We start from the raw sequence: 25,053 nt of genomic DNA on the forward strand, positions 1-25,053 counted from the left end.
TTAGTGGTGTTGGTGGAGCAAGGTCAGCGTGAATGTGGAGGGTGCTGTAATGAGAGAAGTGCCATCTTTTGCGGCTTAAGAGAGTGGATAAGGATACAAGTGTCTCTCTAGAGAGAGGTAAAGAAGACATTTCACGATGTGTGGTTAGTTTGGGTAGAACACTTACCCTGATTAAAAGGGAGATGAGTTGTTGAATACTTTTGACTCAATAGGGCAATGCTACAATGCATAATTATGTGAGAATAAGACAGTCATTTAATGCTCAGTGGTACAGTTTGCCACAATGCTTCTCAGCTCCATAGCAATACACTTCATCAAGATGCAATATTATTAGGAAATCCTTATGTTGAGGACTACATTGCAGCAGGGTGGGATGAGACGAGGAAGGGCCCTCCTTCGATGCTTTATGGTAGATGATAAAGGTACTGACCCTAGAACTGATACATTATCACACAGGAAAATGGGGATCACCACAGGAGTCACCTTTTCCTACTTTGGTCCTCTGCGCACACATCCACACAAGCTGTCTTAGGTGTCATCTAAAAAGGGATATCTCAAAGATTAACCGGGAAGGGGGGGAGCAATGTGATTTTGAGTCACAGCAGGGCTATTCACTGCTGGGAGAGAGTGGAAGAAGGGAGTGGAAGAGCAAGACCTGGATGATAATCCAAGATGCTGATGGTAACCCCTTTCAAGGTACACTCTCTTAGCTAAAAAAAATTCTGTGCAAACTCTTTTACTATTATCTCATAACACACCGTATTGACTGTGTTTCTAAATGTGTTTTTCTTTTAATACATGCCTTTTAAATATGACTATGTTCAGTGGCCTGTAGTGGGTTCAGTGTTTTGCTGCTGTGGAGACCCTACAGGATGTGTGACATGGTAGACTTCCTAGCAGGCTTCACATGACTGTCTGAGAAACGTTTGGGTTTTGAAGAGAACCAAACTGGCCTGAGATGACAGTGACCTGAGCGCAGGACTCTGTCAAGAGAGCAACAACAAAATATAAATAAGAGAATTTACTCTGGCCGGCCAAGAGCAGCACCTAATTTGTGGCAACACAGGTCAATTCTCATTGAGACAAAATGCATTGTCTTTAAATCTGGGAGAATGAAGAGCCATCTTTGAATCTGTGAGAGTGAAGCTAAAATCACTGGGAAAGTTTTGACAACGAAAGCGTTAAAGTATGATGGCTTCAACGTGGTCAAATAAGCAGTTATTTATTGAAGACCCCCACAGATTCATGTCAGAGGGTCCAAGAGGTACAGCAACAGCACTCAGTCTTCACTGCGATTTAAAACTACACCAGGCAGAAGACCGTGACATGTGAATGCAGACGTGATGGGGAAAAGGGGTCAAACCAGACACGTCGGAGTACATGACAGACACAAGACACAAAGCTCGAGACAAAGGACGCGAAATACAGCACAGGGAAGAATAGGACATCAAGGGGACAAGGTAAAGCTATAGAAACAACAGATCTACCATTTATGCACACATAAAATAAAATAAAAACTATTGCTAGAGCAATAAAAATCTTACAATGAAGGCAATAGTCTCAATATGAAAGATCAAGAAAGACATCAAAAGCTATAAAATATTTCCACACAGAATCTTTCAGATGCTTGGTCGTGTTGTTCTTCTTGTACTGCACTGAATTTCACCATATACTTGTGTCTTCAAACCAGCCTCATTTATCCTCTAGAGTTGTCTGAAACTCAAAACTGATTACAGGAAGACACATTTAAGTCCTAGTTTGTCTGATCATATTCCACTCACAGCTCTCCAAAATCCTCCTCATTAACTGCTTTGTACACTTTACAACTTTGATAAGATGCCACTGTTTTTCATCATCCAGCTCAAGAGAATACTTGGCTTTCTCTAGAACTCCATGCGGCATTGAACATTTTGAATTACCTTTACAGAAGAAAGGCAGATTCTTGACGTTGACCCAAACCTATTTTTCAAAGGTCAGCTCTAACCACAGTTTTCTTTTACAGGCATATCACTTTTTAGTTCCCGTTGCTTTCCGTTAACATCTTCATTCGTTGTTTTACCTCTTAATGCTTATGCTTGGCTTGCCAACATAGTTTTAGATCTGAACAGGCAATATGGTTCCTAACCAATTCAAAAGTGATAGTGGTAGTAGAGTGAGGCGAACCCATTTTTGTTCCTGAGCGAAGCTCTTCACTTCTCTACCAATACAGATGTTTGTACACCCATCATACACTGTTTTGTAGACCCTTGTCTCCTCACAGGGTATTTATTTTAAGAGGATGGTTACCCTCGCCCCCCTTCCAGTGGCATATTTCATCACTGGGTATCTTTGCTTATGCCAATGATTTAAGTATGTAGCGGGCTCATTTAGGAGCTTCTTAGCAGGGTGGAGGCTATATTTATATTCTGGGATAAAATCTGTGGTAAACACCCATATACCATTGTCATATAACATGCATCTAAGGAGTACGGAGCAGGTTTGTTTCCGGTATGTCTCTCTCTTTTCTCTTTCACTTTCAGGGGATAGTTGTGACTGTGTATTCAGAAACATCCCCAAAAGGTGTCAAAGCAGGTGCATTCATGGTTTTATACTTAAATGTTACTATATCAGCAGCCATTTTATTGTGTCCAAATAAACCTGGATTTTTCTACATGAGCGATCTCTTGAATGCAGTTGCCATTGAGAAAAGCCCCTTAAACCAACCGTGATTAACATCCTCGTAGGTCCAGAAATGGAACCAATTCATCCTTACTTTGAAGAATTAGCAATTCCTTAATTGCCTTAAGTAAGGATTTTTCTGGTCTCACGCCTCTGCCAGATACTCAGTGCCCCAAATATTTAACCTTCTTGCATGAGCATTTGCGCTTGTCCATTTACAGGGAGTTGGTGAAAAGTCAAATGACCAAACACATTTGGACAGGAACATGCCCATTTGACATTAGCTGAGGTCACATGAAGGTACCAAATGAGTTACAATGTATGTTTTCAGCAGATGGCGTGTATCAATGACTGTAATGCAATTGTTGTACCAAGCGCTATCTTTATCTTGAAGAAATACGACCTTTCGTTTTTATGAACAACGCTACAGTGAAATGTACTACGTTTCTAAACCAAGCTGTGGAGCAATGTCTTGATATACTGAATAACATAAAAACCTAATAAAGCTATGTTTTAAAATGGATATAGCTAATAGGTTTTCAGGTTTTCTTTTTCTTTTTGATAAAGCAAGGAGTCGGTTAATACTTTAAAGATGAGATTATTATTGCAGCAGAAGCATCTTGTACAGAAGATTCTTTACTTAGAACTGTATGGTGCATCTTTAGTCCACTTGAGACTGTATAACAAACCCAGAAGCATGGTAAGAGAGCTGGAACGTGACTGGGGAAGTACTAGACAGGATACTCTAAACTTTCCTTTCTTTGCACATTTATATTGTGCATTTGTATGGGCATTTAATTATACTGCCTGTTCAAATGTACTTATAATTTGCCTTACTAATTGTATGTCATGGAGCTATAGGGAATTTTGTCTAAGTTCCCTAGAGGATGGGTTTTTTTGCAACATTTTCAGCTCCGCATGCTGCTGTTTTGTTTACACCGAAGATCTGTTGGATTGATGTGTATGTTCTGAATTTTGTGTTCGGCACTTTCTTTCTTTCTTTATTTATAGAAATTTTTGTATCTCGCGAACAAGACCCCGAGGGGTATCAGAGCGCTTCACAGTAGAGGGGGGAGGAACAAAGTAAGGGGACGTTGAAGAGAGGGTAAGGGAGGCTAGCGTGCTGAGCTGAACAAAATTGTACATAGATGTGAGCAAAATGTTACATAGTAAGGTAGGCAGAGAAACATAGACATTACAATTGTAAGGAGAGAAAAGAAAAGAAAAAAAAATCGCAAACAGACAGGCCATGATACAATTAAGGCAGGAACTTGTTCATTAGGATTGATTTTACTTCATGTTTGAACGCCGCAGTGTAGGGGATTCTGCGAATTTCAGGTGGGAGAGGGTTCCAGATCTTGGGAGCCGCGCCAGAGAAGGCTCTGAGTCTTGTTTCTTTTTGCGAAAAGTCTGAGGATTCATAAGTAAAGAGTTTGCACTTCTGGAAGGTTTGCCCCCTCCTGATAGTTCCAGTTTTTGAGCCAGGTATCCAGGGGTTTTGGAGTGGAGGGTTTTGTACGTCAAACAAGCAATCTTTAAATGAGTCCTTGCTTCGTAGGGTAACCATTTTAGAGATCTTAAGGCTGGAGAAATGTGCTCATTTCTTTTTGTTTCAGTGATCAGTCTGACCGCGGCATTCAATGAAGCCCTGAGTGGGGCCAAGGTATATTTCGGGAGGCCACAGAGCGTCGCACTCCCAGAGTCTAGCCTCGGTAGGACAAGTGCTTGTTATAAGAGGGAGGATGGTGAAGGATTTGGATATATTGTGATTGTCCCGTGCGTTGTTTGTGTCACATGGCGACCCATGATAGTGTTCACTTGCAGTGTCTTCCAGTGCATTTCATAGAGATGTCAGTGGTGTTGTGTTGACCATTAGTTGTGGGGATATGTTACAGTTGTCCTGTGCATTGTTTTGGGATGTGCAAATATGTTCGTTTTCTTGGTGATTGAAGGGGTTCTGTGGGTCCAAATCTTGTTTTCCCTTCATTCTTGAGGCTGATTGTTGTTTCCAGGCATGGCGTCTTCTGTGAACAGGGTCTTTAGGCCTAAGTGTTGCGTTGCAGTTTGTCTGGTAAGGGTCTAGGTTTGTGTGCCTGATAGTCTGTGGATGGATCAGAGAGTATGTGCATGTGGTGTATGTTACGAAAAGAAGGAGGTGTGGCACACTCTGTGCCCCCTCTCCAAGGTGTGTATGAGCTGGTGCCTGGACTGACGGAAATCCTGGTGTGAAACATTCTGCCACATCTGGATTGGACAAACTGGACTAAGGGTTTCTAAGATTGGTAACACAGCCCCTGACAACTTTTCCTTCGTAACACAGCAGTAGCCATTGACTGTTAATCCTTGAGATTTTGAATTTAATTCAATGTCTAGTTTTAGACACATTATCAACACGTGTCCATATATTGATTTAAAAATGAATTCTCCTCCGGATAGTTAGATTGGTGAAAATGGAAAATAAATTATTTGGAGTACCAAAATAGCAGTGCCATTCTGAAGGTGACTATTTGGTTTAGAGAATTTGAAATTGAACCTGGAATGATGAACCCTTCGAGTGGCCAATTTCGATTGCACATTTGTCTGTGTTGGAAAAAATATTAGAAACATCAGAAATGAAAGAAATGTACATGTGAACCAGGGTGGCGTCAATCAGGCTACTTTCATGACGACAGTGAAGCAGCAGTGCTTTGTCAGCAGATGGCGAATTAAGTAACAGTCAAGAAGACATGTCTAGATCTGGTAACTACATCTCTTTGTCTGATTGCCAGTGAGGGATGTAATGGTTCAGGGCCAGGACAGAATTCTACTACCGCTCGAACTGCAAGAATCAAAAACCTCTGATGTGGAGTGGTAATAATGAAGCTTGCAAAAACAGTATATACGTGGTGTGCTCAGATGCGTATCTATCAGTGGTGCAGTGGCACCAGGGCCCCGTGCAGATGCGGCGCTGTAGCTGCTGCTCAGGAAATGGTGAAATTAGATGACTTGTGTCATTGTGAACACTCATTTGTCTCAAGAGGTGTGGTGGTCGGAGAAAAGGTAATCCACTGAAAATGAAATTCTGTACCAGACTAAACATGCATTCTTGGCTAGAGGGTTGAGCAAGCCAACCGCGCCGGGACATGCGGTTCAGGAAATGAGCGAACTTGAAATTATTTGAAATATGGTTACACTTTTCAGAAAAGTACTGCTATCCTTCAGCTGAATGCTCCCCCATAGGCTGTATTTCTCCTATGTACTCGCCGCTACCGACAGGATGGCAATATATTTAGCTTTTTTCATTCTGAGTCTTTTTGGAATGTTTAAGATTAATAGAAATTAGAGGCCATAATTATCTGTTTGTCCTTATCTATGACATTTAATGCACAGTGATAATAGGAGAGTATAAATAAGAGTCCTTTAGAAACTGAAGAGTGGGTGGCAATGCCTGTCTCTGCTTCAGCCCTGGAGTGACGGCTTAGGTTGAGGCTTGTTAGCAATGGCTGCACCCAAGCAAATGTTGGTTCTCCACAAAAGAGGCTAACCACCATCCCTACTTACTAAGAACCTGGACACCATGGCTAAACACAAAAGCAAGATGGAATAATCAAAGCAGTCAAAAGCTGTCATGGTGCAGATTAAGCAAAACTTGAAAGAATCTCTTTCCGGCCTCAGTCTGCATCAGAAGCTCTCGTTTTCTACCATTGGTTCAGCCTCTGTACCAACTGGCTCCAGCTGGTCTTGTGTACGTGCATGTGTGGGTGTCTTGCAAGTGTGTTGTGAAAAGTTACTGTACTGTACATGGTTGCCCAAGCTACCTTGCAGCGTTGGGTACAAGAGAGAGTCACATTTGTGATAAGTGAGGCCTAGTAGATTTTTATATTTAGGAAGGGTGAGATCTGGGGGACCCTGGTAGATGTGTCAGGGGAGGTGTGAGTTACTATGTCACCAGTGACTGTGTGACATAAAAATGGCCAAAGTAGCACATTTCCAGGTTATGGTTACTGGGGCCTATATAGAGACCTTCATGCTGCCAAGGTCGATAAAAATGCTCTATTTGGTAATCAGATGGTAAAACGTGATCCTCCATCATATCTGAACAGAAGATGTTAAAACTTGCTCAACAGGCATGTATCCTCTGAGGCCCTGATTCCCAGTAGAGAGAAGCAGGGTTGAGTATTTACAGCAAGCGGTAAATATTGATACCTTGGGGTAGGGTATTTACCAGGCATGAGAAGTACCTCTTATTCCGAGTTCCCTAACTCGGAATTAGGCACAGTGTAGGGATTCCATATTTATATAACCATTACCTGCTTGTTCTTCCCTTTTAATTGCCCTTTCCCCTGATTAATGCTATGTTTACCTCATGAAATCTGTTGGGGGAAATCAGCGAAGGGTAATTATCCACAATTCAGAATTTTGATCTGTGCGCAAACTTCCTGTAGCACAGGGATTGGAATTTAATGATCTCCTTGGAATCAAAGTTAAACTCGTTACAATTTGGTCAGAATAGGGTGTGGTGTATATAAACCAATATCCTATGTCAATATATATACCACATATGCTAAATGTCTCATTCTTTGTGTTTTCAACATGAAAATGAGGCATAACATGCAGAACTGTTTTTTAGCACACCATATTCCGCATGATTTTCTTTTTTCAAGGTTTATCCCCTTAATAAATTTCAGCAGGTTTTCTTTTTTCAAAAGTCTTTTTTGTTGTGATTTTTTAGTTTTACTTACCAAATTGCTTATAACCAATACACAACACCTCAATTTTGTACCCCTTGCCTTATCTCCCCAGGCTTCAACTACACCTGAAAGCAGAGCCAGTTACTATACACAAGAAATGTAATCATCTATGTTTTGACTTCGCATAAACAGTTACGGTAATCCCACCAGGGCCCCCCCCCCCTATATGTGCATGCTTATGGGGACACTCCTGGAGTTACAGACCGACTCCTAGCAATGGAGCAATAATCCATCCCTCTTAACCACTCAGAGAAGGGGGAGCCTCCTTTGACCTTCAGTGGCTAACTATTTCCTGTTTAGCCAGTATGCATCCAATACCTATCAGTATTTTCTGACCAGGGTGTCCATCCCATCTCGCAGACACTCCCTCTATCACCAATTTAAGTTGTGTTTTATTGAGATCCCCACCACACCAGTAAATGTATCTTGTATTTCAGACCAATATTGTTGGATGATTGGGCATTCACAATTCACACCTATCAGTGTACCCCTGGCTGACCTGCATCTGTTTCACTCAGATCCTCCACCTCTTCCCATTTTCCACAGTTTATCCGGGGGATAGTATATTCAGCGAAAATGCTTAAGCTGAATCAGCTTCAGCTGGGTCTAGATAACCAGTTCCCTAGCTGCCATCTTAGCCTCGACCCAGTTCTCCCCATCCAGGTTTCCAAGATCCCCCTCTCACCTCTACCTTCATTTTATCAGATTTGCCTGAGACATTAATTACCAGTGTTTTTCACAGGCAGGAGATGTCATTTCCTCCAATTGCTTCCATGGTGAGGTCAGATTCAAGTGGATTAAAGTCATTGAGAGTATCTATCAGCTCCCTGTAGACTTCAACTGCATGCCTTAATTTCAAGTACCAAAGGCCATATTCTTTGGCTAATTAAACTTCAGCAGGTTTGAGGTGGCATAATTTATTGGAGGAAATGATGAGGGTGTAGTAATTATCACATAACTCATAATTACTACGACTGTGCAAGATGTATGTTTGTGGAGGGGTTGGAATTTAGTTCTTAACTTGTACTGAGGGCCTTAATGTGATTACTACTAAATGAAAACAACTCCTTCACCAACACGTGCTACAAAAGTGATATCGATTAGTGACTGGGGTTGGGAGGATAATGAGTGATGTGAGGAGGTGAATACTCTTGTAGGTTTGTAGTCTAAAATCACCAGGAAACCCTCATTGTTGAACTTGTACTAAGCGAATTATGTATACTGCAGACCTTGTGTGCTAAAGGGTAAGGTATGTTGCCCAATCTGAGCATTACTACTCCCATATTCCTCAGGCTCAGTTTCCTTGTTGTAGTGACAATTTGATTGATTGCTGTGGTGTAGAATGAGCCTCATTCTTAGGGGCTTGGTTACTACAGGTTCAGTTGGCATCACATATAACTGCCTTGTATTTCTGTAAGATGTAGATCATCGGAGGTGTGCCTGACGAGAGGAGTAATTTCTATGGAATTCCCCACATTCTAGAAATGTATTCTGACAGTTTTCAGGGGTTTGTGGGGATTCCAACACCTCTGGGAGTCTGTAAGTCCCTTATTACAAGAAACCCTTTAATTGGTGTGATATTTATTACACATGATAACATACACCTCTGCCAAGTCAGAATTTATCGGGTGTAATAAATACCTCCCACTTACAAGTTTTTGGAAAATAACATACAGATTTTGGGGCTTAATGAACCAAAATCCCTCGGTTTTTTATATACAGGAAATTTTTCACCCAATAATTATCGACCTGTTTGACCTGCCAATATTTATCAAAAAACTCATAATTACGATATGTGCAGTAATAGGAATCACTGCACATATCCCAATTAACAGGGCCACTCTTAATGAGGGTCTAAGACTCACTTTTTCTAGTTGACATCAATCAATCAGTCAATCAGGTTTCTTATAAAGCACGAGTACTCACCCGTAAGAGTCTCTAGGTGCTGAGAAGGGGGGGCAGTGGGGGGGAGGTGGATCTGCAGTTCAGTCGAAGAGCCAGGTCTTGAGGTTATTCCTGAATAAAGGCAGTGACTGTGACATTACCCATACTCTGTTGGTACATGCATGGTTAATATATCCGCTATTAATGATTCCGTCCATTGTTTTTTAAATCTGCACACTTTTAGCATTCACTAAAGTGAGAGCAATTTTCCCATTTCAAGCCACTAAACTGAAACTAAAAGTGATATGAGGATTGATGTGTTGAAGTAATTGAAGAATCTAGCATTCATCTAATTCTCCCTCAATAGGTCAAGAAGTTAAAGAGAGAACTCAATCAAATGAAGCAAGAACTGCTTTACAAACAAGAAGGGTTCGAAACTTTGCAAAGGTAAGTTTCAGAAAACTGCACATAAAATTTCTAGAACATGGAAAACTGTAATGAATACATTACATTTGTTTGTCTTTGATATTACATCTGATTAATGTGTACTAGCAGAATTATTTTCAGTATGTAGTCATTTAATGTTTTCTTTATGAAATCGCAGATCTGTGTTGGGTGGACTAACTGAATCAGAAACTGTGCTTGAATGCATAGGTTATAATCTGTGTACTGATAAATCATGTGTATAAGTTATGTATTGATAAATCTCAACCTGCAGGAAGCCAGCCAGCCATCCATCTTTCTATGATATCTGCTTACCCAGGACAACACTACCTTTGGTGCAGAGAGAAAGCCCAGGCCCATAGTTGCATGGGCCAAAAGATCAAGCCCATGCAGAACCCCTCTGATCACAACACTCCCGTCCATGGAAGAATAAGTGGTTTTCTGCATGAATGGCATAAAATCATTACAGAGAAATGGGTACACAACATAATAAAACATGGTTACCACGAAGACTTGATAACAAGACCTCCAAATATACCACCAAAAGGCAACAAAAAAAAATTCCCACAAGGACATTCTTCTTCTCGATATATAAGAACTGTTTGCTGCGTAAGTTACGGTTTCAGCGTAATTCTGCAAGTGTGCTTTCCCACCCACGCGTGCCACAGGCAAACTTGGCTCAATGCACCCCGATGAATGTGAAAGACAGGTTAAAGTAGCCCTGCAGTATCCTATTCAATATGTAATTGCCCTAAGAGCAGTGCTTCATTTGAGTCTGTGGTTTCAGGTGCTTGCCACTGGCAGCTAATTGTCAACACCGGCGCTTATAGCATGAACTCGACCCAAAGGTATTGGAGCGCTTTTCATGAGCACCAGTTAGAGACACATTCATATTTGGTAGGCACAGGGAGTTTAAGTGAGTTGCCTAGAATCACAGAATGTTAAGCCTACGCCGAGACTCAAACCTGGTTCCCCAGCTCCAAATTCAGCAGCTCTGGCTGTTACGCCACATCCTTTCCCCACTTGTAGGGTTTCATGGTTAGTTGTTGGTTCTGTTATAGGCAGCTCTAATAGGAGCAATGGGCTAGTGCAAGCTGTCGCCTGACGAGGGCCTCGGCACTTATTTTTTCACACATTAACCACTGCATAAAAATATTGCTTTTGGGTTACAAACAAACCTATAAAGGGATCAGGGACAAGTGGTAAAAGTGACAAACCAATGTAGTTATTCATAGAATCACACACACACTGCACTAAGAAGAATTAACACTTTTAGTTAAAACTATTTGTTTCTCAGCACATCTAAAACAACTACACAAAATATTGTGAAAACAGCTAGCAAATCGTTTAATAAAGAGAACAAAATGAACATTTCTAACATTTTTAAAATGTCATCTGAAACCTAACATCGTAACTTCTACGTGCTATACTACGAGAGTATGGAATGTAGAGTAACTTGCAGTCTATAGTTTCTTAGGGGGAAGAGACACACTACATACCCTGTGACAGCAAATGCTGTCTTTATCAGTGGGGGTGTGAAGACAGTGTTCCCTGTGCAGGGCAAACACACGCTGTGGTAACAGTCAGTTGGTCTTCCTCCTGGACTTGGCTTTATCAACTTCAGGCGCTGTGCTGCATCTGCAACATGCGAAGTGTGCCGTCTGTCTCTGGCTGAATCTTGGGTGATAATCTGGGAAAACGACATCTCCTGACAAGTGGTCAAGTAGCATTCCTTATATACTAAATCTTGTCAAAAACTGAAATTTGTGGCATACGTTTAGGAGTGTCTGATGTAGAATATGTGCATCAAGGTATGCATCCCAAACGTTTCCTTAGGTACATATAAGACATAAGGAAGTCGATTCAGACTACAATATTTTAGTTATATGTCTGTACGTGTTCCTAATTAACCTTGACAGGGTGAAGGGTAGATATTTGACCCAGATATCTGTCACGTTAGAAGGGGTATCTATGTTATTAATCGAAGAACCTTACAATATCACAATTCCTAGAAAGATAAGGTCTGGCGACATCTGCGTTGAAAAGTAGACTTGACAATGATTCTGCATAATTGAGGGAATATGGTGATGTACATAGTCTAAGTTAATAAATATGTCTCCCTCCATGGACAAGATGGAGTTAAGCCTACATAACATGGAGTCAGACCGTAGGGACTTTACATCGTATTATCCAAAAATCCTATATAAGAAGTACCAAGAGAAGAACGCAGTATGGATGTTTAGTCCACTTACTTCTTGATTAAAAATAAGGCTTGACCTTTAGACCCTTTCTGCGCCTAAGTCTTAACTGCACTACAAAACGTAATTTAAATGCTGGACCAGTGAGATTATCTAACAACCAGGGACCTTCAAGATGCATATTTCCATGTTCCACTGAACGAGGACCATCACAAATATATCTGCTTTGTGATGGGGGCAAACATTATCACTTCAGCGTTTTACCCTTTGGGATAAAGTCTGCACCACAATAGTTCACAAAATGCTTAGCAGCGGTGGTGTCACATCTCAGACACACATGATTCATGTGTAACCATATCTAATTGACTATCTCATAAAGGGTAACTCTTTTCAACAGTTTCAGAGAGGTATAAACAAAAACATCAAAGCCATAGGGTTCGCTTTCAACGTGAAAATATCTTCAACTCATTCTTCTTGGAAGAAGACATTTCGGCAGGCCAAACTAGATACTCCACAAGGATGTCAAATCTCAGTTTAGATTTAACTGGCTACACTTGTTGAACCAGGGCCTTAGGCTGTGTTAAATACCTTAAATTACAAACAGAGTTTTTCATAGTAATCATTTCCTTTCACAGCTTTAACCATCTGGAAGCTGTAGACATGTTAGACATTAAAATAACAGTTATGTATTACTCACAACAAACTAAATAAGAAAGCATCAGTGATATCACGTGCTACAATTTAAAGGGAACATCTGTATCAAAAGGAACAATAGCAAGATGGATAGTTGTAGGCCTTTCAAACTCAAAAGAGTATTCTGGTGCTACAGGAACAAGTTCACCTTAACTATAAGTCTCATTCGCTGATAGGACGTTGGCAAAGTTGCATGGAATGATGGCATCCTGTATAGCAATTATCCTGTTGCCAAGTCTATACATGTGCCCTTTAGAGTTGATAATGAATAAGTGGTTGTAATCAAAGAGGGGTTTAAATCATTTAGTGCTCGTTATGCAGCAAATGAAAATGATGGCGACCTTAACAAGTGGCAAAGGGCAGGCACTTGATGGAACCAATCCCCACTATGGCAATCACCCTGGATTTAGCACACAGAGGTTGAGGTGCACACATGGAAAACGTAAATATCAGGGGATAGTGGACACATAAGGAGGCAGTTATACACTTGATCCTTCTAGGACTAAAAAGTTATTTCTATCCTTGAAAACTTTTCTTTCACACATAGAGGGGAATACTGTGCACACATAAACGGAAAGCACCGCAGCAATGTTCTATATCAACAAATGGGGGAAAATGCCTTTACAGCAAGGTTTTTACCTCTTTGTGCCTTTACCACAAATTTTTAGCACACCTATTTTTACCGCAAATATGCATTTACAACGCATGCCAATACCATGCATTTAAGGTATGTTGGGTGAGGTGGGGGGTCTCACCTCACAATTACATTGTTTTTAAATCTAAACACAATGCGTGCTATTGTCATTTGTTGTAAATGCATATTCGCAGTAAAACATGCGTGCTAAAAAATGCGTGTCAAAGGCATACGATGTATTTACCTGCGTTGTACCATCATACAACCAACAAACGGGGAACAACACCATGTCCACTTTCAAGACTAGACAAATAAGTATAAATGAATTAGGGCTACCAACAACAACATGTCTGGTGGCAGTCCACCTGCCAGGAGAGCAAAACAGAAGCACTTAAAATAATCACACAAGTGGTTGTTTCATGTGTGTGCAAACTAAACCAAGAACCAAAGTACTGGACCTGATGTTCGGAAAATGGGGCAAACTAGACATAAATCTGATTGCAACAATGGAAAATGCAAAATGCCTACACTTTACCTACAATTAACCACACCTTAAGCCCAAGAGCAGTGTGCTGTCGATTAACTGGTATGGAACATTTGTTTACACTTTCCCACTGATACCGTTTATTCTAAGTGTGATTAGCAATTACAGGTAAAATTGCCAATTACCCTTGGATTACCTAAATTGACATGACAAACACGGTATTCACACCTATAAGCGTTAACATAAATCAGGTGATGAAGATCCCAAACAGAGTAGACCTAGTAACATTATTACAGGGAAGAGGCTGCCGCCCAGATCTTTTCAGACTCCACCTAGAAGCATTGCTCATGAATAAACAACGTTTGGACACTTGCCAGCAGAGTTCTTGGAAGTCATTAAGGAAGCAAAGAAATCAATCCTTCAAAAATGCTATATGACTTTTTTTTATTATGTGGTATAACAGAGAAAATACACTGGAAATCAAAACAAACAACGTTGTTATTGTGCAATATCTAATGTACTTAATAAAGTTAAAGCCATCTTATTCCTTACTAAAGGCATATTTACTGCAATTGTACTATATGGTACAGGAGAAGAGGGGACAAATCTGTTCAGAATAGCAGTAATCAAAAATGTTTAGAAAGGGCAAAATATGGAAACCCACCTGAAACAGTACTACCTACTATGTGAAATCGCAATTTAGTTCTAACAGGATTACAATTGTTGAACCAGTACCTTAGGCTTAAACACCTTATATTTCCCTCATAGTAATCATTTCCTTACACAGAGCAAGTGAGATTCAATCTTTACTGTCCAGTAATCATACTTACAAACTTTAAAGTCATGGTTATTGTAACGTCCTGGCTTTCTCGGGGTTGGGACAAACAGACAACGGACCAGAGAAAGGGAGGTTAAGGAGGATTTAATAAACAGATAAACAACTACAGACAACAAAGAATACCAGTACTGGAATCACCAGTTAAAGTACGATACCCATTCACAGCTCTTCTAACCGTCCTCCGCATGCACACCGGTCCCGGTATGCTCCAACGGAGGGCACAGTGCTAAGCAGTGGCCGACAATGCCACTCGACCGCTGTGAAGGGTAGTTCCAAGGTTGTGGAATATACGGGGGGCACGTGGGAGTCACCCGGCCGGGCTCTCTACCACCTGGGAACAGCCGCTCTACCAGTTTCCCCCAGAGTACTGCCACAACACAAAGACGCTGGGAACACCTCCTAGTGTGCGTCTCTTGTATCCGGGTTTAAGTGATGATACCCAAGGTGGTGCAGAGAATGGATGGGAGCAGCCGCTCTACCTATCCCAGTTCTCCTACGAGTGTCGATGGCTAAGACGCGGAAACACCTCCTGGATAGCGTCTTAGCTCTTACCGTGTGTTCACCCAAGTAACGAGGGTTGGGAGCTTCGGCTCGCACCAACCTCGATTTCTCCAAATTGTCAGGCCGTTGGGAGCTTCGGCTCTACCAACGGTACTTGTGCCCAATGACGTGGAATACGGCTCTCAGAACGGGACAGGACACGGGCAGGAAGCACACGCCAGCACCTCTCCTCCGCTCCTTAGAATGTTCCTTCCGCCGCTCCACTCTCTAACGGGTCCGTGTACCTCAACCAGGTACTCCGGCAAAGATCAGAATATTCCGACGCCGAGTCCCAGTGATCTTCTCCTTAAGTAGTACTCTCGGCGTTGTATAACATGAAAACTAGGCGTTACCCTTGGTGTTATGTAACCAGAACTCTTGAGTTGCATAACATGCAAACTAGGCGTTACCCTTGGTGTTATGCAACCAGAACTCTTGAGTTGCATAACATGAAAACTAGGCGTTACCCTTGGTGTTATGTAACCAGAACTCTTGAGTTCCATGAGGCAATTGTTGCCGGAGGGTATTCTGGGAGTTGTAGTCCGCTCTCCTCCAAGCGCACCAGGTTCACGGAAGTGGCATCGTGGGAGGGAATCCATGTGCGGGAGGGGATTCCTGACAGTACATCCCCCTCCCATCAGCGCCCCCCATCAGGACCAGCACAGGAAGGATATCGACGATGGAACGACGATACCAGACGAGGAGCGTGAACCCCCGCCGCAGGTTCCCATGACTGCTCCTCGGGTCCGTACCCCTTCCATGCCACCAGATACCATAGTTTGCCCCTGCGCCACTTGGAATCCAAGATACCAGCCACCTCGTACTCCACCTCCGAATCCACAGTCACCGACACCGGCGTACGAGGCCTCACCGCGTTCGCGGGTTTCAAGAGGGAAACGTGGAACACGGGATGGATCCGCAGGGACTGGGGCAGGCACACTTTCACGTTCACCGGGCTGATGCATCGAAGGATCCTATATGGGCCCATGAAGCGGGGATGGAACACGCTACTTTTCTTGAATCTCATGTGCCGTGTAGATACCCAGACGTAATCTCCAGGTTTGTAGACCGGTCCAGGCCTTCTCCTCCTATCAGAAAAGGCTTTATACGTGGCTTTAGCCCCCTCCAGGGCAACTCGAGAACTCATCAAGGCCTCCTTGATGCGGGCCACCCTCTTGGCTGTTGTCGGCAATCTGTCTTCCCTGACCGGGTGCAGAAACGGCAAGAACCGGGGATGATGGCCGTAATTACTATAAAAAGGGGAGGCCTTGGTGGAACAATGTGTGGCGTTGTTGTACGCGATTTCCGCGATCCAAAGTAGGTCCACCCACTCATCCTTCCCTTGCTCTACAAAACAACGTAGATATTGTTTGAGCGACTGGTTCAGGCGCTCCGTCTGGCCGTCCGTCTGCGGGTGATAACTCGTGGACATGGCAGACTTGACGTGTAACGCCGAACACCAAGTTTTCCAGAAGTGCGACGTGAACTGAGACCCCCTGTCCGACACGATCACGTTGGGTAGGCCATGTAGTCTCACTACATTCTTCAATAACAACGACGCCAGCTCTCCTGCCGAAGGTACCTGTTTGCAAGCGAGGAAGTGCCCCATCTTCGTGAGATAGTCCACCACCACCAGTATGGCCGTCTTTCCTTGATCCTTTGGTAGCCCGACAATGAAGTCCAAGGATATGTTTTCCCAGGGTTTGGTCGGTGTAGGAAGGGGTTGGAGGAGTCCTTGCGATCTTCTGTGGTCCGATTTCATGGATGCGCAAACGGTACATGATGAACACCAATTCCGGACGTCTGTTCTCATGGCAGGCCACCAGAACTGCCGTCCTAGGCTCGCTACTGTCTTTTCGACACCCAGATGGCCGGCACAGGGAGACACGTGGCACCAGGTGAAGGCCTGTTTTCGAAGCCTAGGCGTGGGTAACAACATACATCGTCCTTTCACCGGAATCCCGTCCTTCATCTGCCACTCCTTGTGACTGTGAAGCCACCTCCGCCACATGAAGGTATGGGTCCCCTTCTGGACCCCCCTGAGGAACGTCTGTGGTTGAATCACCCCTATCACAACTCCTGGAAGGATGATGGAATGTTCGGCAACCGGCTGCGGATCCCTGGCATTCGATTGCCTCGAAAGCGCGTCCGCTTTCCTGTTCTCCGTACCGGGTCGGTATGTGATGTGGAAATTGAAACCGGAGAAAAAGATCATCCACCTCATTTGACGGGGAGATAAATGCTGCGCCGCCGTCAGAAACTGGAGGTTTCTGTGGTCCGTATACACTGTAACCACGTGTCTGGCCCCCATTAACAAATGCCTCCACTCAGCAAATGCGTCCTTTATTGCGAGTAGTTCCTTCTCCGCAATATGGTAATTGCGTTCCGCGTCGTTCAATTTACGAGACATGTACGCCACAGGATGGAGCAAACCCGACACCTCATTCCTCTGAGATAGAATGGCACCCAGCGCCACATCAGAGGCGTCCGCTTCTACCACATAGGGTAATTCCGGATTCGAGTGAGCTAGCACCGGGGCGGTGCTGAAGGCCTTCTTGAGGGCCACAAATGCTTTTTGTGCTTCCGGTCCCCACACGAACTCCTGAGACTTCCTTAGTAGTTGCGTGATCAGGGCAACCAAGCCAGAAAACCCCTCAATAAAACGCCTATAAAAGTTGGCGAAGCCTATGAAGCTCTGGACTTCCTTTACTCCTCGGGGCACCGGCCACTCCTCCACCGCTCTGATCTTGCGTTCCACCATCTCCTGTCCGTTGGGGCTCAGCATCACCCCAAAGAATTCCACTGATGTGACGTGGAAGTCACATTTGCTGAGTTTGCAGTATAGCATGTTTTCCCTCAGTTTTTTGAGAACCGCGGATACGTGCTGTACGTGTTCTTCCTCTGAGTTGGAGTAGATGAGTATGTCGTCTATATAAACGACCACGTAGATATCCAATACCTCCCGGAACACCTCATTGAGGAAGTATTGGAAGGCGGCAGGGGCATTGCATAGTCCGAACGGCATGACGAGGTACTCAAAGAGCCCGAACCTGGTCTTAAAGGCGGTTTTCCATTCGTCGCCGTCCCTCATGCGCACTAGATGGTATGCCCCCTTGAGATCAAGCTTTGTGTATATTTGGGCCTTTTTTACCTGTTCCAGGAGAACGCTTATGAGAGGCAAGGGGTACCGGTTTTTTATGGTTATCGCGTTCAAGGCCCTAAAGTCCACGCAGGCCCTCAATTCGCCATTTGCTTTCGAGATGAAAAAGAGAGGCGATGCGGCAGGGGATTTCGACGGCCTGATGAACCCCAGCCCTAGTAACTTATCCAAATATCCCCGTAGATGTACATTTTCGGGTTCTGTGAGCGCATACAGTCTGCCGCTTGGAACGCTAGCCCCCGGAACCAGGTCGATTTGGCAGTCGAACGGTCTATGTGGAGGGAGCACCTCCGCTCGGATTTCATCGAAGACGTCCCCGAAACTGTGATACACTCTGGGCAGCTTTACGGCCTTTTCTGCTGCCGTGGCGACCGTGTGCCCTTCGCCTACCTCACCTACGTGGGGGTCCTGCCGCATGCCGCACCATTGTTCACAAAACGGGGAAGTCATCTCAATGTGATGCGTAGGCCAATCCACCGTTGGGTTATGTTTTTGGAGCCAGGGTAGACCCAATATGACCCCGTACTGCGGGGCTCTGATTATGCTAAAATCGATACGTTCGTTATGCAGTTTTCCGAACCTCACCGGTACTTCTCCTGTGTGCTGTCCGATAGGTCCGGTCACCAGACTTCTCCCATCCACTGCATACACCTCCTCTGGTATCTGTTTGGGAAGGAGAGTGAGACCCAGTCTCCGTGCTTCATTGTAGTCCATGAACATGCCCGTGGCTCCTGAATCAACCATGGCTACCACAGGTATCCACTGGTCCTGCACTCCTACGTGTAAGGTAATAAACAAATGTCTTCGCCCTTTTTGATTCGGGCTCAACATGGAAGGGATGTGGGTGTGACTCCAAGATGCCCCTTCCCTAGACCCGGAGTCCCTCAGTTTTCCGCCGGTGCGTCCACCACTGCTGTCACCGTTTTGTTCGCTCGGTATCGTGAGGTCTTTGGCTTGGCTGGACACTCGCGTACATAGTGCCCCTTTTTTACGCAGTAAAGGCAAAGGCCTTGCTTGCGGCGTGATTCTTTTTCAGTGGCTGTAAGGCTCGCCCTTATAGCTCCTATGTCCATGGGTTCTGTCCTGGTGGAGGAGTTGGTCTCAGGGCCACCCATCGAAACATACGATGGCAGCGCTTTCCCTTTCCTCTTGTGATCGCCCTTTCTTTCGTTCAATCTATGGTCCAGCCGTAGCACCAGGTTGATCAAGCCCTCACATGTCTTGTGTTGGGGGTCGATTTGTGCTACCACATCTTTGAGCTCTTCGCTCAAGCCCTGGTGAAACAGCGCGGTTTGTTTGGCTATGGGCCACTTGGTTTCGACCACTAACCGTCGAAAAGCATTAAGGTACTGCACCAGATCATTGTTGCCTTGCCTCAGCTCCAACATCTCTCGATCGGCAGTATACGAGTCCGCCCTTCGATCAAACACCTTCAAGAATTCCTCGCGGAAGGCTCCCCAATCACATAGGATAGGGTCGTCCCTGCTCACCAGTGGGACTGCCCATTGCGCCGCGTTCCCAGCAAGATACGAGATCAGAAAGGCCACTCTGGCTTGGCTGGTCGGAAAGGCCTTTGGTTTGCAGGACAGATGCAGTGCTACTTGAGTGAGGAATACCTGCACTGTGTTGGGGTCTCCGCTGTACCTCTCTGGTGTCGCCAAAGGAATGGCTACGGGCATCTCTACCACAACCGCAGGAGCCGTGGCCGTGTGAGAGGCACCCGCCTGTAGCGGTGAGCTCGATTTGCATCGCGGCTAAGACGGCCAACACATCCTCAATCGTGGCCATGTCGTTCGCCCAACCAGGAGATAGTTATGGAAGAGGTCGGATATTATGTAACGTCCTGGCTTTCTCGGGGTTGGGACAAACAGACAACGGACCAGAGAAAGGGAGGTTAAGGAGGATTTAATAAACAGATAAACAACTACAGACAACAAAGAATACCAGAACTGGAATCACCAGTTAAAGTACGATACCCATTCACAGCTCTTCTAACCGTCCTCCGCATGCACACCGGTCCCGGTATGCTCCAACGGAGGGCACAGTGCTAAGCAGTGGCCGACAATGCCACTCGACCGCTGTGAAGGGTAGTTCCAAGGTTGTGGAATATACGGGGGGCACGTGGGAGTCACCCGGCCGGGCTCTCTACCACCTGGGAACAGCCGCTCTACCAGTTTCCCCCAGAGTACTGCCACAACACAAAGACGCTGGGAACACCTCCTAGTGTGCGTCTCTTGTATCCGGGTTTAAGTGATGATACCCAAGGTGGTGCAGAGAATGGATGGGAGCAGCCGCTCTACCTATCCCAGTTCTCCTACGAGTGTCGATGGCTAAGACGTGGAAACACCTCCTGGATAGCGTCTTAGCTCTAAGCGTGTGTTCACCCAAGTAACGAGGGTTGGGAGCTTCGGCTCGCACCAACCTCGATTTCTCCAAATTGTCAGGCCGTTGGGAGCTTCGGCTCTACCAACGGTACTTGTGCCCAATGACGTGGAATAAGGCTCTCAGAACGGGACAGGACACGGGCAGGAAGCACACGCCAGCACCTCTCCTCCGCTCCTTAGAATGTTCCTTCCGCCGCTCCACTCTCCAACGGGTCCGTGTACCTCAACCAGGTACTCCGGCAAAGATCAGAATATCCGACGCCGAGTCCCAGTGATCTTCTCCTTAAGTAGTACTCTCGGCGTTGTATAACATGAAAACTAGGCGTTACCCTTGGTGTTATGTAACCAGAACTCTTGAGTTGCATAACATGCAAACTAGGCGTTACCCTTGGTGTTATGCAACCAGAACTCTTGAGTTGCATAACATGAAAACTAGGCGTTACCCTTGGTGTTATGTAACCAGAACTCTTGAGTTCCATGAGGCAATTGTTGCCGGAGGGCATTCTGGGAGTTGTAGTCCGCTCTCCTCCAAGCGCACCAGGTTCACGGAAGTGGCATCGTGGGAGGGAATCCATGTGCGGGAGGGGATTCCTGACAGTTATAATGAAAACCAATACTAATGTTATACCCGAAGTTGTGTAATTGTTACATGTTAATCAGTCTATCAACAAACCTGCATTTTTTCCACAACCAAAAACAAAAGATGAAAAAGTTCTTTACGTGCTAGACTTTGGAAGGACAGTTATGTATTACCCACATCAAACTAAATAAGAACGAGTCAATGATAGCACATGCTACAATTTAAAGGGAACATCTGTATCAAATGGACCAATAGCAAGATGGATAGTTGAAGTAGTTCAGTTATGTTATTCGGTAGCCGAGAAAGATGTACAAGGGAAACCCAAAACACAGTCCACAAAAGCAGGCATTGGCAAAGCCAATAGGTCTGGCCTTGGCTCTGTCAGCAATAGTTTCTTTTCAATGTTTGTAAATACTTATCATGAAAGCATTAACAAAGTTACCACCCATGCAAGCATAGGTATTGGAACAGTTCAATTTATGCAATATGTACATTTGCCATATTGGGCCAGAAAAATACGGAGAACATCAGGCTCACTGGAAGCAACTCGGATGATGAGGACCATGTTTAATCTGTCACAGGGTGAGGGACTGATTGACAATATTTGCAGAACTTTGCAACAAGATAAAAGTGACATCTAAGACAAGTCGGGTGCACATAGTTGATTACGGAGAAGGAATGGGACAAACATGTGGAAAAGATTTCAACCAGTTCCAGATTCAAGTAAATGCAATCTAGTTTTTTTTTTGCACAAGACTTTTCTATCACCAACAAATTCAACAAAATCTATTCAGGCCGGTTCTCTAGTTGCCCTTGGTGCAAAATAACTAGGGGAGACTTTTTACATATGCTGTTACAAGCTCAGAAGTTGTGCTGTAAGGTTGTGACCAGGTTACAACCAATTACGGGGGGTTGGGTGGGTTGTATCCTCCAACCCCATAGCAATGCCTATTGTGATTAGGCTCTGATGGAAAAGGACAAATGAAGCATACATTGCTAGCAAAGAGGTGACTCGCTTGGCTCAAAGACATAAGAGGATTGGTGGTAACTGGGCTTAAACTTGCCAGGAGAGATGAAACATTAACAGAAGGCCTAACTGATTGGGCTGCAGTGTTACGGCAGTTAACAGACCTCCCCAGACACTAGACCGATATGAAAATGAACAGGAGGAAACTGATATAGCTAAGAAGTTGATGTTTGCTACATATTGGCAGCCGTGGAATATGACAGTGAAATTGTACAAAATAGATGCTCTTCTTAAGCAAGCCTGTTTTAAGTACAATAGGAAGATTGACAATGTGGTGAATTTCCGGTGTTGCACAGTAGCCTTTCTCAGCAGCTATTGAATTGATGCTGGAATGTAACCTTGGTGTTGTGTTGTCCTTAAGTTTACGGATCAGTTAATGAAGACAATACTATGTTATCATTTGTGAATAATATACACTGATGGATTTGCAAATGGCAAAGGTTCTGCACAACACTTGTGTGATGATGGCACCTCTGACATAAGCATTATTTTATCTATGTTTAGTGTCAATTATATTTATTAAATTCCAAAGACAGGTAAGTGGCAAACCCCTTTTGGGGTGGGGGGCATGGAGCATACTGGAGGTGCTCAGCCATGAGGATTGCAGTCTTTGTCGTCTGATATCCTGGGGTCCACCCTACTGTGATTCTGCAAACTGGGCCAAGTACAACCCCTTCACACTTGTCTGTCAGTTATAGCGATGGCGTGCAGTCACTGGCTAATCACAGATGTAGTGTGGGGGGGGGGGGGCGCAACCTTAGGACTCAAACATCACACAGTAGCGCAGCAACTGTTTGCCCAACTCAGTACTTTCCTTTCCAGAAGGGAAAGTACCTTAATGAACACTAGAACATATTACTACACACGTGATATATGCAGGATAATGTCCTGGGCGCTGAGGTTAGGCTTTATCACTCTTTGCCATCCATACCCAGTTCCCCCCTTACTCTTGTCTAGGTTTCATCCCCTTAAATCCTGGCTTTAGTGTGATATTGGCTCATATGCAGATACATGAATAATGTGGTGCCATTGTCAGGCTGATTATCTGACTAATGTACTTATCCTGCAACACTCATTCTTGTCTCACGCCCAAATCTTCCCCTTACTGACTGTGTGGGCTTCGACCATGTTCTTTCCACCTTTCTGAAGCCTCAATCACTTCTGCCATCTTTGAGGTCCTCTAAATCTTGGTTGCAGTTCAAGGTGCCCACGCCTTCCCATACATTGACACCATTTTGTGTGCCGTGATGCTGTCTAGTCTCGTGTTGCGATGCTGTCTGGTCTCAGCTTCCCCTGGTTAGTGTATTCCGGTGGGCTGTAATAATGTCTTGGGCCTGTACATCCCTCTTTATTATGTTTTCCTCATCTTAGACGGTAGATGCATGGAGTGGGTATAAAGCTAATGCCTCATTTTGGAGAATATTGGAGCCAAGCAGTGGAATCCTTTTTCTGAAGCCCTCTTGGTCAGGGCCATAATAAATATATCTTTAAAGAAATTAAGTCATGTGAGTCCTATTTTAATTGATGTTTTACTAAAGTGCCCTGGAGAGGTAACCGAGAAAAGCAGATCTGCAACAGCAGAAATTGCAAAGTTCCTATTTAGACAACTTGCAAATGATTACTGACTATTTAGAAGTAACTTTAATAAGATGCCAAATCATATGTTTTCATCTTGATGACTCATATTCTTATTGATTTACTTTCTTGTGACTGTATTCCCGAAGTGCCGCAGGGTTGCAGCGGTCCCAGTTCTCTTGCTCCCAGGACAGTTCCATATAATAGTAGGGGCAGCAGAAGCTTGTGCAGCTCCTTCTGTAATACCAAAGGCCCATGCCCACAGTTTTTGGCAGTGTAATCTCACGGGGTACTCTGTTACTTCCTTTATGTTGTGGTCCTATGCAGGTTAGGGAATGTTGTTGGCCTGTGCCAGCACCATTTTACCCACGCGAGCACATGTGCGAACAGGCTTTCTGAGGAGCGGTGACTGTGTGCCACCTAGAAAGTGGTGCACAGTTAGCACAGCCATCTCATTGGTGTCTTTTCGGTGATAACAGGGACACCATGTGCATCACCCAGGAAACGGTGCAGTCATGCACTGCACCTGCTTGTTAGGGCATGCCTGCCCTACAAACCCTTTCAGAGTCCTGCCATCTAGTTCAGTAAAATATGGCGTGACTTGAAACCTGCACTCTGTCTTTCCCTGCTACACTGTCCTCAATGCAGCTGTAGTTTTGTGCTTACACTAGGAACACCACCTGGATTTGTAATTTAGCGCATAGTCCTGTTCTGCACCAGGCGCACCCAAAGAATCTGCACCGAGCACAGACTGGAACTGGACACAGTTCAATGCAATACAACTCCTGGTTTAATGTTTTTATTGATGCAATTGGTTATGTGATCACTGATATCCTTGATGAGGAACTGATACTAATTTCTGATGTCATCATTGTCAACATTAATGAAGAGTGAGACAAGATAGAAAACAATTGTGCAAAATCCTATTTTGATCACTGAATAGTTAGAAGCACTTCGCCCTGGCTTATCTTGAAAGTGTTTCTCGGACTATACAGACTGGGTATGGCTCTGTTATGAAAGGAGCAACTGAAATGCATTTGCCAAGATTATAATCACATGAAGTGTGCAGCCATGCATTGTTAAGGACAGTGCATTTCACTGCCCTCCCGTGGAAAGGCAGAGGTGGAAAAGTGATGCTTAGTAATGTCTGATGTTCCTCTCAAGTGGGCTGCAGCTCCACTCTACTGTTGAAAGTAGGTGAGATCTATGGCTCAAAACAGTGAT

The 25,053-nt window shown here is 44.3% G+C and overlaps 1 protein-coding gene across 1 annotated transcript in view; it reads left to right on the forward strand.

The window, feature by feature from the left end:
- The window catches only part of WWC2 (WW and C2 domain containing 2), an 851,690-nt gene that overhangs the window by 377,232 nt on the left and 449,405 nt on the right, over window positions 1–25,053 (forward strand). Inside the window, exon 5 of the mRNA XM_085641882.1 lies at window positions 9,640–9,719. Within this exon, the coding sequence (XP_085498008.1) occupies window positions 9,640–9,719 (80 nt within the window). The remainder of the gene's footprint in view (window positions 1–9,639; window positions 9,720–25,053) is intronic.

This window comes from Triturus cristatus, chromosome 2_2, assembly GCF_964204655.1.
Source record: "Triturus cristatus chromosome 2_2, aTriCri1.1, whole genome shotgun sequence".
In the NCBI taxonomy this organism is placed as follows: Eukaryota; Metazoa; Chordata; class Amphibia; order Caudata; family Salamandridae; genus Triturus; species Triturus cristatus.